General features: G+C 39.2%; 1 protein-coding gene across 2 annotated transcripts in view; it reads left to right on the top strand.

Annotated features, from left to right (window-relative positions):
- LOC144604905 (voltage-dependent calcium channel subunit alpha-2/delta-1-like) overlaps window positions 1-12,061 on the top strand; it is a 497,845-nt gene extending 485,784 nt beyond the window's left edge. For both annotated transcript variants that reach the window (XM_078419763.1, XM_078419762.1), the window contains one exon: window positions 1,958-12,061. In XM_078419763.1, coding sequence (XP_078275889.1) covers window positions 1,958-2,074 — 117 coding nt within the window. In that variant the 3' untranslated portion in view covers window positions 2,075-12,061. The remainder of the gene's footprint in view (window positions 1-1,957) is intronic.
- Window positions 12,062-14,940: the final 2,879 nt, after the last annotated feature.

Here is a 14,940-nt window from a genome sequence, read left to right as displayed (position 1 = left end):
CAAACTAATTCAGGCTTCTTCAAGTCCTGTGTATTTTTCCCATTAGAATGTACATCACCATCTTTACTGGAATAACCTGACATTCACCTGCAGTCCTGCCATTAACACCACATCACTGGGACATCTACATCTCGGCAGGCCAAGTTACTTAATACACTGAAGGTTTCATAATAAAGGCTCTAGCCAGACGCACCACTACCACAAATATCAAGCGAGGAGTCAATGCGCCAGCATCATTTTATTCCCATATCCATGCTTTTTTGTTGGCAGCTGGGCTTCCCATGGTTAGCTTGGCACAGGAAAACAAAAGAAACGATTGTTTTTCTTTTTCTGCATTTCCCAGTTTTTCTCCTTTTCTCGGAACAATTAATTTTGTCCGCAAATCCGGGTTCCTGTGCTGTGGTGCAGGGTGTTATCCACAAGAGAGGGAATAAGCCCTGTTGTTTAATGATCGGGTCATACCCCACCTAAAGCAGTCTACTTTCAAAGGAAATTACTCACGCTTGAGGAGAGTGTGGGATGAGGTGTAAAATATGAGAAACATTGTAGTTTGCCTTGTTCTGCGCACCAGAAAAAAAGGCAATGTGCTTCCTTTCAAAGTCTCCTTATATAATTTAATTGAATTAAAACTGCCATTTTTAAAACTGGGTGAAAAGATGAAGCTTTAAGTTTTTTTATTATGTTGTGAGAATCTAAAAAATGCTGTTAGTGCATTGCCTATTTCTTGAGTACGAACACCAGTTTGAGAAGGGAGCGGCAAGGGCCTGTTTGTATAACTGCTTGCAGGGTAAAATACTTTCATTTCTCCGGCAGTGTGGGAACTTTAGTCACAGCTGAGATGAGATGGAACTGTTACCTGCAAGGGCTGCTTTCATATTGAACACTGGTGACATGAAGTCCTTGTGTAGTTGGTCTTTGGTGTGTATGCTTGAATGAGTTAGCGCCTTGGAATAGGAATAGGAAGTTCTAGGCCCTGTATCTCCACAAGTGTGCTCTAATAATCCAGACCTACCTTGTGGCAGGTGGAATTAAAAGGATATTCAATTACTTGGTATGTGTCTTAAAGGCAAAAAGTGAGTATCTTCAGTTTATTCATTCTATGTTTTAAATAGATTTAATATTGTAGATTAATGGGTAAAATCTTCATTAGTTGCTAGTGCTAAACATTCAGGCAATTGGTTGTAGATATTTTGGACATGTTTGGTGCTGATAGCTTGATTTTACTTTCCTGAGCTTGAGTTGTACACCAATTGTACCAAAATAATGTTATACGTTTCATAATTCTTTCAATACCGAATGTCAGAGTAGGACTCACAAATGTGGGTTTTTTTAAAAGCCCCATAATTGAAGCAGAAGAAGATATTGAGTGCTGGAGAAACTCAGCGGGTCAGGCAGCAAATTAGGAGGCTATGGATGGGCTTGAAGAAGGGTCCAGACCCAAAACGTCAACTAAAGATTGATTTAAAATACTGGAGTAACTCAGCGGGTTAGGCAGCATCTCTGGGGAAAAGGATAGGTGACATTTTGGCTCTGGACCTTTTTTCAAAGAAGAAGAAGAGAAAGAAGGGACTCAACCTGAAATGTCGCCTATTCCTTTTTCTCCAGGGATACTGGCCAACCCACTGAGTTACTCCAGAACCAGCTTCTGCAGTTCTTTGTTTCACCAAAACAACAAATATTCATGTTTTGTAGTCTATCCATGTCCAGACCCGAAACATCTATGGCCTATCCACGTTCTCATGGGGTGCTGCTTGACTTGCCTAGTTACTTGCCTTGTCTTCTTTTGTAAAGCAACATCCACAGTTCCTTGTTTCTCCATAATTGAAGCAATGCAAATGGTATTAAGACTGCAAAAATAAATGTGCTTAAATGCTGCCTTAGCTTAAGAGATCAATTGAGAACTGCCGCTACAGGATGCGATGTGGTGACTAACTTTACGTTTCTCCCCTTGCAACAGGAGGATGACACTGAGTGTGGCGGGAGCTCTAGTCTGAGCCCATCCATATGGTCAATGATAGGAATCCAGCTTGTTCTGCTCTGGCTGCTAAGTAGTGCCAGGCCTTCTCCATCATGACCGCAGAGAACGGACATCCATCTCAGCTTTCTAGATCCACCACTCTGTAGCCTTGGATTAAACCAGGGAAACGTTTGTCCCCAGGCAGTAGAAGACTGACCATATCCATATCCTGGTGTATCACTGTGTGAAAGATTCATTGTTGACTCTCCATATGAAGAATGGTTAAAGTGCCCCATTGATGAGTTTAAAAGAAATGTAATGGTCATACAATGGTAGCAAATTGGATTGTCAGTACTGAAACCTGCCAGGCAACCTATGGGAACGTTAATGCATTTATACAAAAGAAACAAATGATTAAAAAAATCTAGATTTACTTATCATCAGGTTCATTTTTTATTTAGCTGACTTGAATTAGGATGAAGGATATTTTTAGTTCATGGCTTACATTGGCTGCCTGTAACTAATTTTAACACTATTTAAATGGGCAGGTAACATGTAAGCATGGCCACCTGTCCAAATGGTCATATACATCAGAAAACTTAAGCATTACGAAGGAGTAATTGCAACCATTTCAAGCACCAAAGTCCACTGATTATTCTGTGGCTTTAAATACCATTATGTTATCATTTGCTGTTCTGTTACCAAAGGATGCCTGTCACCCTCCTCTTTCCTCCCATTAAGCCATAATTCTATGCCTGACGCCCTTCATGTTTGCTGAAGCAAATGCTTAATGATTGTTGTACCCCACACAAGAAATAGTGCTAAGGCTTGTGAATGAAAAAGCTGTCATTGTGGCAATTGAGTTTGGACACTGATGCTTTTTTTGCATGAGATGCTGCTACTATTTTCTCTTTTTGTTTCAATATTGGAGTTTTGTTAATGTGCAAGGGCGATTGAGTGAGTCAAATGTTGTTGATGTGGAATTTAGATAATATGATATAATATAACTGTTTCACTTAAAGCAACTGAATATTGTCAAACATACCTCTCTCAAAGTGCAGTGAACAGGCTGAAAGATTGGGAATGATACTAAAAGCCATTACAAAATTTAGATTATATATTTTTGAATGGCTAGTATTAATTTGAAGGCTGGATTATGACAGTCTACCTCCGAGGAATGTCTGTAACATGAGAAATAAGAGTTGGGTGAGTCATTTAATTGAAGTACAGGAAAATTCCCAAATTATTTGGAATGCAGCAAATGAAATTTGAATTTATTGCAAAATAGATGAAGCTGACATTTGGAAGCCATTTGATTCTATGGGGAAATTAAAGAATCTGAGATGTGCAATTTGTGATTTCATATCGGAGTCAGATAATCATTTTATTTACCTACAAATCATGCTGCTGATAAACAATCTGACATTGTAAAGACAACAAAACCCAACCCAAAAAGGTGTGCCTTCAAGTTGAATAGAGGACTTTGGGCTGATATTAAGGATTTCCATTTCACGCTTCAGCTTGACTTGATGCAGAGCATTTACTGAGAGTATATAACTTCTTTATTTCAATGTAAAATCATTGCTCCAAAGTATTTATTCTGAAATATAATGATTGCTCTGTCAACATCAGCTGTCCGGGGCTATAGGGAGGGAGAATTTTCCTAAAGTGACAAAATAATTTAAACTGCATCAGTAAAAAAAATAATAAGATGGCAGCAGATCACTGCAACGTTTTGGTTGTTTAGGTCATCTATTTTCATTCAAAAACAGAGGTATGCTGTAAAACGTCTGCAAGAGCGATTCAGTATTTCATGATGTGTAAGTAATAAAATGTTAATGTGTACGGAAACAGTATTTAATACATTTTGTGTAAGAGAAGGTTAGTTTTACTGCGCAGCTGGTTAAAATCACTTTGGATGGGATCTTTAAACGAGATGTTGCCAGAGGCAGCAGCCTGCAAGTGGATTCCATGACTTTCTGTGACCTTTTTGCCTGCAGGCTTTAAGTCGTTAGCTTTCTTTGCTGCAGCGTCAAATTAACAGAGGACTTCATTAACTCGGCATTAATTGCTTTATTTCAAATGGCCCAGAACATTATACACTGCGTTTTTTGAGTATGTAGTGCCCAGACCTCGTGTTCTGGTGGTAGGCCATGCAAAATTATACTCTGATTTGGGGCACGTCAAAATATCCTTACGGCATGTGACCAGTGGGGTACCTCGCAGCCACGGCAACAGGTTAACCAATGGACACAGATGTTATTTTAATTGTAATCAGGCTTAGGCAATCTAAAAGCTAGACCACTTGCAATTAGTCAATATTTTTCATCTCTGTCCAGGCAGTATTATCCTCTGTCCACATGTTCCCTTGGTGGTTCCATTTACAGATTGACGCCTAATTCAGCAGTGAGTACAACACTAGCAGTGAGTAAAGCAAAGTAACATGCCATGCTAATATTTCTCTCTTTTTTAAAGTATGTCCCATTTTTAATTGGTTGAGTAAATGGCCTACCCTCTCTGCAAGCACTGCTAACATGCACATGTGAATGACCTCAAATTTTCTTCCTCTTCCAGTGAGGAGGTCTTGCCTCCATTTGATGCTTTCTCTGAGCTGAATGCAAGTATTCTCTAATGAGTTAAATGTTACTCACATTAGATCAAATGTTAGCACACTTTGATTTAAATCAGTTCAGTTTAGTTTATTGTGACGCGTAGTGAGGTACAGTGAAAACTTTTTGTTCTGTGCTAACCAGTCAGCAGAAAGACAGTACATGATTACAATCAATCCATTTACAGTGTATAGATACATGATAAGGGAATAACGTTTAGTGCAAGGTAAAGCCAGCAAAGTCCGGTCAAGGATAGTCCGAGAGACATCAAAAAGGTAGATAGTAGTTCAGCACTGGTCTCTAGTTGTGGGAGGATGGTTAAGTTGTCTGATTACAACTGGGAAGAAACTGTCCCTGAATCTGGAGGTGTGCGTTTTCACACTTCTGTACCTTTTGCCTGATGGGAGAGGGGAGAACAGGGAGTGGCCAGGGCAAGACTCGTCCTTGATTATGTTGCTGGTCTTACCGAGGCAGCGTGAGGTATAAATGGAAACAAATGCTGTCTTAACAGGGTGAATTATTCATGTACTTTGGCCAACACTGCTGATCAGGTTTTCAAGTGTGGAGAGAACAGGTGGCAAGACATTCAAAACATACAAAGATTTGCAGCCATGACATTTTGGCAACTTACAGAGATAATTTTGCACATCAAAGAGATTCTAGCTTGTTCATTAATCTTGGAGGCGCATTTCAATGAATTTGTCATTAATATTTCATGATTTCAGAAATAATATATATTTCCTATTGTTTTGAAACATTATTTTAAGCTTAGATTGTCTTTGGGGATCTTCACCCCAAATTTTAAAACTTATGGATAAACAATCAAATTTCTATGCTTTGGTCACTTAATAGCTTACATGGAATTGCTGTAAATCATTTATGCTGTAAATTGTGTCCTAAACACTAAGCCAATTTCACTTTAAGATTCTGAGAAATAGATGTTAGTCAAGAATGAACTGCAAAGGAAGTATTTGCCATCATTGAGAATGGACATCCTCAGCTCCCAAATTCACACATCCATTGCCAAAAGGTAATTTACAATATTCAAGAGAAAGCATTAACTTTTCTTTGCCAACCTTAAAATATTTGGGTTTCACAAAGAAATTGACCTACCTTGGATTTTATTCAACTTCTAGATGCTTAGTTTTCAAAAAGAATTGGAATTATTATAGGAGGATGCTTCTAACTCTGTGGCACAATCAGTTAGTTACTGAGATTGGATTCTATAGGCTAAGGTTAGCCTGGTGAGACATTGTAAGGGAAATTAGAGTAGATGCATATGCAGTTTATCACAAGGAATGGTTTGATTATTGCTTTCCTTATTTACTTGCTTGAAGCACCGGATTGATATGTAAATGTTTTTCAAGTCTCTTTTTTTGATGATAGCTGCAATCTTGCAAATTAATTGATTCCAATGAAGACTCTAAGGATCTGAATCAATATTTGCCCAACATGTTGCTTCAGAGCAATTGCAAGCGGTTGTTGTGATTCTTGTAATCCTCTGATCAGTTGAATGTATAGTTCATTTCAGATATTGTATAGTTAAACTGTGCTGTCAAAAGGGTCATTCATTACTGATTTGAAGCACTTAAATGAGTTGTATGCAATGATCCTGATTGGTTGTTAATGATTCAAATTTGGTAAAATGATTGTTTTCCTATTCACAGAACATGTATGCTTCAAATATACACTTAATATATCCTCTTAGCCGTAATTTTCTAACATCTTTCAAACTTTTATTCTGGAGGAACTATATTAAACTTTGTAATATTTTAGTGCAGTGACAGGGCCAATCTTTTCATTTGCATTGCATTCAGCTACCACATTCTCATTAAGAAGAACAGAACTTATCTAATTAAACATTGTTCAACACTTCAGAATGCCAATAACATTTATAAAGTTCGCCCAATTAATTTTAACTGTGTACAATCAAACCTTTAATCCACTTGATGGAACATACAAACAGGATGCAGGAGTAACCTTGTGGCCTCTTGATTCAACATCTCTTGTTTATAAACTGTGACTCCTATTTTTAGATTCTCGGACTAGAGGAGACAACCTCCCATATCCACCTTTTCAACACTCCTCGGTATCTTGTACTTTTTCCACTGAGTCGTCTCTCACTTTTCTCAACTGCTTCTAATACAAGTCAACTCTATCTAACCTTTCCTGCATGACAGCTCCCCCATTCCGGGCACTGGTAGAAAAATCCTTCTTTCAGTTGCTTTCAACAAACCTACAACTTGTAGAAGAAACAAGGAACTGCAGATGCGGGTTTAACCAAAGAAAGACTCAAAATGCAGGGGTAACTCAATGGGTCAGGCAGCATTCCTGGAGAACATGGGCAGGTGACAATTTGAGTCAGGGCCATTCTTCAGACTGATTGCAGTGGAGGGAAGAGTGGAACATGACTTTCCTAGCTTTGTTTTGCCCCCACCCCTGCAATGTCTGTAGAAGGGCCCCAACCCGAAACACTACATATCCACGTTCTCTAGGGATACTGCCTGAGCTGCTGAGTTGCTCAAGCCTACTTTCTTTAATAACAAGACCAGATGTAGCTCCACATAAGTGAGGGATGACCTACCTATCTTTGTGCTATGTTGACCTAGCAATAAAGAATAATATTTAGGTGGCTTTCCTCACTAGTCTCCCAGCTAGTCTTTTGTGAATCGTGCTCATGGTCACTTAGATTCCCCTGAATCTCACTGCTTTCTAATCTTTCAGGGTTAGGTAAAGTCCTTTTTTATTTTTACTGCTAGAATGGGCACATTTTAATATTTCCCCACATTGTGCCCAATTTGACAGATCTTTGTCTTCTCACCACTTACCCACATCCCTTTGTAGCTTCCTTATGTTCTCTTTGCAATTGACTTCCTCACCTTTGTCATTATAAACATAATTAATGCTGTTCAGTATATAAACTGTAATAAAGTTGAGGCCCAAAAATTGCTCCCTATGGAATACCAACAACCTGACAAGGTACAAGTTAATGAAATATGAAGGTTGCCTCACACTCAGTGGCAAATATAATGATGCTAATCCATCACTGATAGTGTTAGCCACCTGCTTCAGGGAATAATACTCTGCAATACCTTTCTGTTTCCTGTTTCTCCCGAAATTGATGCAATAGATATCTGTAGAAAGCTGATACACAGTAACGAAGTGCCAAGGAACCGAGAACCAAAAATATATTGGTTCCGGCTTTACTCCAATCCAAAACAGAACAGGTCAATTTGTGTTTGTTTTTACATTGCTCCATCACATTGCCCTGCGTAAATCGTACTGTAGGGGATTTTGTACTGAAGCCAGTAATTGTTTTGGGTTTGCTTTATTAGCAGGCACCATTATAATTTGGATAATAAGACTGCGTGCCCAAGAAAACCACTAGTTGCCTGTGTAATTGTAGTGCTAGCTCGTTAACTAACCACAAGCCTGTTCAGAAATACTGCCCCTGACATGTTATTTCACATCTATTTTTAACGAGTAGAAAAAAATGCTTAAAACAGTCAGCATGTCATTAGTTAAATGCCAAGACGTATCCATGAGGAAGTAGAATAGGTTTTGTTGCAAACTGCCTCCATGGAACCTTTTTAGAATTGTGGCCACTTTATCGCAAATACTCGCACAAACACAATCCATTCACAGAACAATCTCTGCGTCTTGGCATTAAAGAATGGCCATTCACAGTGACGTAAGTGACGATATCCATGAGTTGAAAAAAGAACATTTAAAAAAATTCTAATACTGTAATGTAAAATAACTTATTCCCAGAACTTATTCCTAAACGATGCAGGGTCGGATGTGCAACAAAAAAAGTGAATAGATAATGAAAGTGTGGCAATACACCACAAATAGCATCACAGGTTGATAAATAAATTGTGCAGTCGACTTCACTTCACAAATTCTTGGGTCTTCCATTCAACTCACTTTCTCTGGTCGACCATGAAGTCAAAACCCTAATGCATACAAAGTAGTTGTACTGTTACCAATGTCATATGATTCGGCCCATTTAAATCTAGTATTACCATGAAAGAAAAAGCTTCAACCTAAAAGCATAAGCAAGATCAATGTGATTACCAATGATTTGAAAATCAAATCTAGGCATTTTCAGGGTTTGTATTATACTATGTTTCACTGTGGCAGCATGGTAAATTTTCCCATCCAAGCTCATTTTGCCAAATATTGCTCCCCATAAGTGTTTTTCAGTTTTAAATTTCTAGATAGTTTTATAATCCCCAAGTTCTAATTTTTCCATTTGGTTTTAACTCTGTAATGATGCATGGTGTTCACTCTGAGTACTCCATGTCCATGATTGTCTTTGCCTTGTTAATCTAGGTAATCAGGGTTTGCATGAGGTCCTGATTTAACAGATCTTGGCAGAAGTTCTTGTTTTATTCTTGTACGACACACAGACCTCAATACGGCATTGGCATAATGTTCCCTCCTGAAGCAACTATCTGCTTCTGATGTTCCGTTTTTAATTTCCTAATGGTTCAGCTTTGCAAAAAGGTGCCTGTTTCTTCCAATTGACACCGGATGCTTTTTGCTGAACAAGGAAACAAGTTAACGCTGCCATTCATAAATTCATAGAGTAGGCACGAAAACCAATGTCAGAATAATCAATCTCCAAAATAGCTATTGATTCTGGGAACATTTATTTCATCAAAGATTCCTCCCACAAAGTGAAAATGAAGCAAGAACACAAGAAAATAGGAGCAGGAGTAGGCCAACCGGCCCCTCGAGCCCGCTCCGCCATTCAATACGATCATGGCTGATCCTACCCCAACCCCCTTCCCACTATCGCCCTTCTTCCCACCCAAATGAACCGTGTGATCTCCTGGGAGAGGCGAAAAACCGGATAAAAACCCAGGCCAATTTGGGGAAAAAATCCGGGAAATTCCTCTCCGACCCCAAGCTAGGCGATCAAAACTTGTCCAGGAGATTACTCAGGTCTTACTATACTAACCATAGCTCATGTCCACTTCCCTGCCCGCTCCCCGTAACCCCTAATTCCCTTGTCTATTAAAAAACAATCTATTTCTGTTTTTAATTTATTTAACGTTCCTGCATCCACAGCTGCCTGAGGCAGCGAATTCCACAGACTAACCACCCTCTGAGTGAAGAAGTTTCTCCTCATCTCAGTTTTAAAAGAGCCCCCCTTTATTCTAAGACTATGCCCCTGGTCTCCCCGATCATCGGAAACATCTTTAGCGCATCCACCCGATCAAGGCCCCTCACAATCTTATACGTTTCAATAAGATCGCCTCTCATTCTTCTGCACTCATGTAATTCTGAAGGCAACGGTTTTTTTCTTGTTTGTTGTGGCTTAAAAATTGTCTAATTTCCCTGATCTGAGAGTACAAATTTGTTGGTAGCTTTTAGAGGATGAAATCAGAGTCTGAAGAAGGGTCTCGACCCGGAACGTCACCCATTCCTTCTCTCCAGAGATGCTGCCTGTCCCGCTGAGTTACTCCAGCATTTTGTGTCTATCTTCGATTTAAACCAGCATCTGCAGTTTCTTCCGACACAAGTCGGAGTTTGCTCCTTCCGCTTTGCCAATGATTAGAATTTATTTCACTCTGCTACAATGCAGAATCATTCTTTAGTTTATGTTTTACTTTGAAAATAATTTAGTTTGTTTTGACATTCTCTGTTAGAATGAGAAGCGTTCCATGTGTAGATCAAATTCCATTCCGGGAGTGTCACTGGTAAAAAGAGGATTTGACATATTATGGCTGAGCCTGTAGCGTGCAGGATTCCTTGATTCTCCCACTCCCAGTGGTGGAGGAACACTCCTGCCCGCTTGTTTACACTCTCTCTCCGTGAGTCAGAGTACATGGCAATTGAAAACAATCACGGTTGTTTTTCAACCTCCCGAACACAAAATGCTGTAAACTCCTTTCAACACAGAGTGCTTTCAACACAGAAATGCTGTGATTATAGAGGTCCTCTGCATCGATTTCCCTGCTTCTTCCAGAAATTGTCCTTCATTGCCACTCATCTTGTAGACGAGTAAGTGGCACTTTGTACTACATGGTTTTCAGTAAGCGTGTGAGATAATGTCATCATGTAGTATTTTGTACAACAAATTTGGCAGGATTAATGGTGCATGATTCCTTTTCTTGAATGACATCTTGAGAATTTCTAACCACTGGTGAGCAAAAAGGAAACAGTAAGATCATGACCCAATACATCGACTATCCTTTGCCTCCACAGATGCTGCTTGACCCGAATCAACTGCAGACTTCACCAGTCTGCTTTATGCTCCAGATTCCAACACCTGCAGTGTCTCTTTTTGTCTCCAATCTCTTCAGAGAACCTGCATTAAACATACTTTTTAAGATTTAACAATTTAACCACAACTTGTCAGGTTAACTGGCTGTTTCCCAGCTGTGATTACTTCCTCTTTTTAAATATTTGCAAGATTTGAGTCCTCAAACCTCTTGAAACCATCCAGGACCCCTGGACTGTTAAATATTAAGAAAACGGCATATTTACACGGTATTAATATTTGTGTAGTGTTCCAATAAACATTGTATACCATGCAACACAGGTAGGGTTTTGCTCGATGATATCGATGGAACTGAAAATTCTTAGTTAATAAAGTTATTCTGTTTAGTACATCCCAATCAAAATGGGCCTTGGTCAGCTTGTTAAAGTTTATATTAGCTCAAGGGCTGGTTCAGTCCACTTGTCAAATAGAACCAAGCACTGCACTCTTCAATTGGTGGCTAAATGACTCATTTCACTTAACCAAGTTGGCAATGACACCAAATACCTTTTATCTCCCTTTGTTCCTCCATGAAAAACAAAGCAAGAAGCATAATGTTTCATAAGTAAAATATTAATTCACAATATTAAGATTATATAACTAGAACTGTGAATAGGAAAATACACAGTGCTCATTCTAATCATCGACTTAAAAGTCATTATTTCAGATTAATTGAGAGAAATTAAACAGAATTGTTGCATCCACATATAGCCAGTTCGTGGACAGATTGGTTTCCAACACATTTTCAATGAAGCAGTTTTAGTTATGCTGGAACTGTGAAACTTTGAAGACCCTTTTACATGTACAATTTGATGTTGATTTTTCTTTAAAGCTTATGCTGTTAGATGAATTGGTGAAGAGCAATGCTGCCATTTGTGTGTGTTTATATGAGGTTTAAATAGCTTTTTTTAAATAAATAATCATCTAGCCCTGTAGCCTTACTGGGTTGCAAGTTGCAAAGCTATCTTACAATGTGAATGAAGGGAATTGTGCTGTTATTGACCATAGTGCAGAGTGTCCAGATCCTGCTTTAATGGATTGTTTTATTTATGGTCTTCTTGTGCTTTCTGAACGTTATGTGGAACCTGACAAGCCTGAAAGAAATTTTGTATAAATTTGTACAATACTCTTTAAAAAAAAGTTTATAATCTTAGAAATGTTGTGTTACTTTATTCTTGTGCAAATATATTCAGAATAAAAGATTTATCAGTTAAATCATTAAAATGCTTCACCATGCTGAATTTGTGAACCTTTATTTACCTCATGAATGGACTGAATGAGAAATGAAGACACTCCAGGGTTGCTTCCGGCAGTAAGATCTCAAAATAATGGAATCTATATTAAAATATTCGATGTTCAGCATTAGCAGAAAGAAAAAAGAGTTGTATTTTATTTAGTGAATTCAGACTTTGAAAATTATGGAAAAAATTTGACATTATTAATATCAGGCTCTAGCCTAACCTTGAACTAGGAGCGGCTTTAGATTTCCATGTGGGGACACACATCCAAAGGTTACTGCCAGTGACTTGCTGCTGAGCAGCAGACAACCCTGTGATGCTGGAGGGCCGTGATGGTCTGACCTCCCGACAGAGGATCCTGTTCTAGGGAGAGCTCCCAATTGATGCAATTGACTGAACTTCCTCAAGATACTGACGTAAGTTTAAATGTGATTGCATTAAAGTGTTTAGGTTTGTCGATTTGATGTTTAAAGTTTTAAAGCTTTCTTAACGCCTTTGAACTACATTCCATCAGTCATGGACGGTTCCAATTATGTCTTAGGTCAAGATTCAGCTGACTCAGATTTTTGTGGGCAGAGACTGGTGCCGGTGGGATGGTTTCTCTCACTTTGGATCCTCCCTGCGTGTAGAGTCTCACGCAAAGAATCTGAGCAGCTTTGCACTGCAATTTCCCACTGGGACCTTGGCTCATTCAAGTTCATATCAAAGTGCACCATGAGCTGACTGCACTCACCACAGGCTTCAAAATCTGCCATTTGTCAGGAACAACCACTACACTGTGCTCACAATGAACCATGTTGAAGCGCAGTGGCTATTGTTATCTTCATTTTAGCCCTTTGCAAACAACGATTTTACAAGAAGCTTTCGTGCGGTCTTTCAGAGAAAGGAGAACGAGGAGAAAGGTAGAAATTCCTGCTTTTCTTAAAGTGTCCCTGTATGTTAGTTAATGAACAATAGTATCAACAAAGTAGGATAGAGTGGTTTTGGTTTGCTGTTGATAGCGAGGAAGGTGGTCTTAGGTTACAGAATGATATTGCTCAACTGATAAGCCGGGTAGAGCAATGGCAGATAGCATTTGATTCTGGTAACTGTGAAATGATGTATTTTGAAGTGTCAAATAAGGGTAGGACATATACTGCATATATTCATAGGACATATACTATGACTGATGTGTACCCAGCAGAGAGTTGAACGAATGAAGATAGGAGTGCAGGAAGATAGGGTGGTAAGAAAGGTAGTTGGGATGCTAGCTTTCCTGAGCTGGGACACAGGATGAAAGATCAGAGAGGTCTTGGTACAACTTTATTGGCCAGGTCACAGCTAGATTAATCTATACAGTTCTCACATGAGGTGGATGGATCTGAGTCAAGAGGATGCAAAGGAGATTCACCAGGATGTTGCCTGAGACGAAATGTTGCCCTTATGAGGAAAGAACTATGAGACTGTTGGCTTTCCCCAGAAGAGGCATGGATAGAGTAGATAGTAAGAAACTTTTCCCCACAACAGAGGGAGCAATGCCCAGAGGCTGCGGTTTAAGTTGAGTAGAGGTTTAGATGCAATCTGAGGGAGAATTTTTATACAGAGGATGGCTGAAGTTTTGAATGCACTGCCTGAGAAGGTGGTGGAGACAAGTGAGCATCGCAACATTTCAGAAGCATCTGGAGGAACAGTTGAATTGCTGAGGCTTAGTAGGTTGTAGACCAGGTACTGATGAATTGGATGAGTATAGACAGATATATGGTTATCAGCATATGCCGAAGGGTCTGTATGCTGAATCACACAATCTCATCTAAACGATGGAGACTGTCGGACTTTGTTAGCATAGCACTGATGTCAGTTTGGATTGTGTGATCAATTCTGGAATTCTGCTGAGATACGCAAACTTTTAAACCAATGATAAGGCACTGGCTCTGGAATCTGGTTTTATGTTTAAAAAGTAAAATCCATAGATGACTGTAAAAGAAAATGAATAGTGCCGAACTGAACATGCACCAGTGTGAATGAAGATTGATGGTTGACTGATGGCAGGACAAGGTCATTTTAACTGAATAAATGACCAAGATTCCTGAGACAATATGAAGACAGGCGCAGTAGGAAATGGCGACATAATTGATGTGATATCTCTATCAGCATCAGGCAACAAATGATGGGGCTTTTCACCATAAAATACCATCTACGTCTATTTGAACAACTGTTCAAATATAGTTTTGTAAGGACCACAAAGTAATTTCACCATAAACATTGTGCTCCTTCTGTTGACATAAGTATAAGAGACTTGGTGAAGAACCATTGATTTTCCTCCTCCTCCTTTCCAGATACATAGTCACTGAGTCCTACAGCACAGAAACAAGCCCAATGGCCCAACTTGCCCATGCCGACCAAGATACCCACCTACACTAGTCCTACCTACCCGTTTTGTGGCCCATATCCTTCTGAACCTTTCCTATCCATGTATCCATACATAGATTAGATCCAGTCAGCTTGCAGAGGATGTTAAATATCAATGTCTATCTTGGTTAGGTTGATGATATGATGTTATTGTTCATATCTGGGTGAGATTGGCAGGAATAGGGAAGAGGTTATTGATTAAAAGGAACAGTTCAACAGTGAACATTTTTCAAAAAATGTCATACAGTCCCGGCAACAATGAAAGCTGCCCTCCCGGGAAGGAAATCATTTTAACCACAACAAAGAATGCTGAACGTACCAAGGATTTAGAGACCTTGTTTCTGCTTTGTAAAATGAAGCACTCAGTAGTAGGAAATTACATTTGTTCTGAAACAGCCCAGATGTTGTGAAATGAGTGCAATATTGAAGCTGACTTCAAACCTCGCCGAATCTCCTCTGAGGACAAGGTTGTTATAC

Source organism: Rhinoraja longicauda, chromosome 23 (assembly GCF_053455715.1).
Source record: "Rhinoraja longicauda isolate Sanriku21f chromosome 23, sRhiLon1.1, whole genome shotgun sequence".
Lineage (NCBI taxonomy): Eukaryota > Metazoa > Chordata > Chondrichthyes > Rajiformes > Arhynchobatidae > Rhinoraja > Rhinoraja longicauda.
The sequence above is the reverse complement of the archived record's forward strand: the minus strand, read 5'-3'. Positions and strand labels throughout refer to the sequence as shown.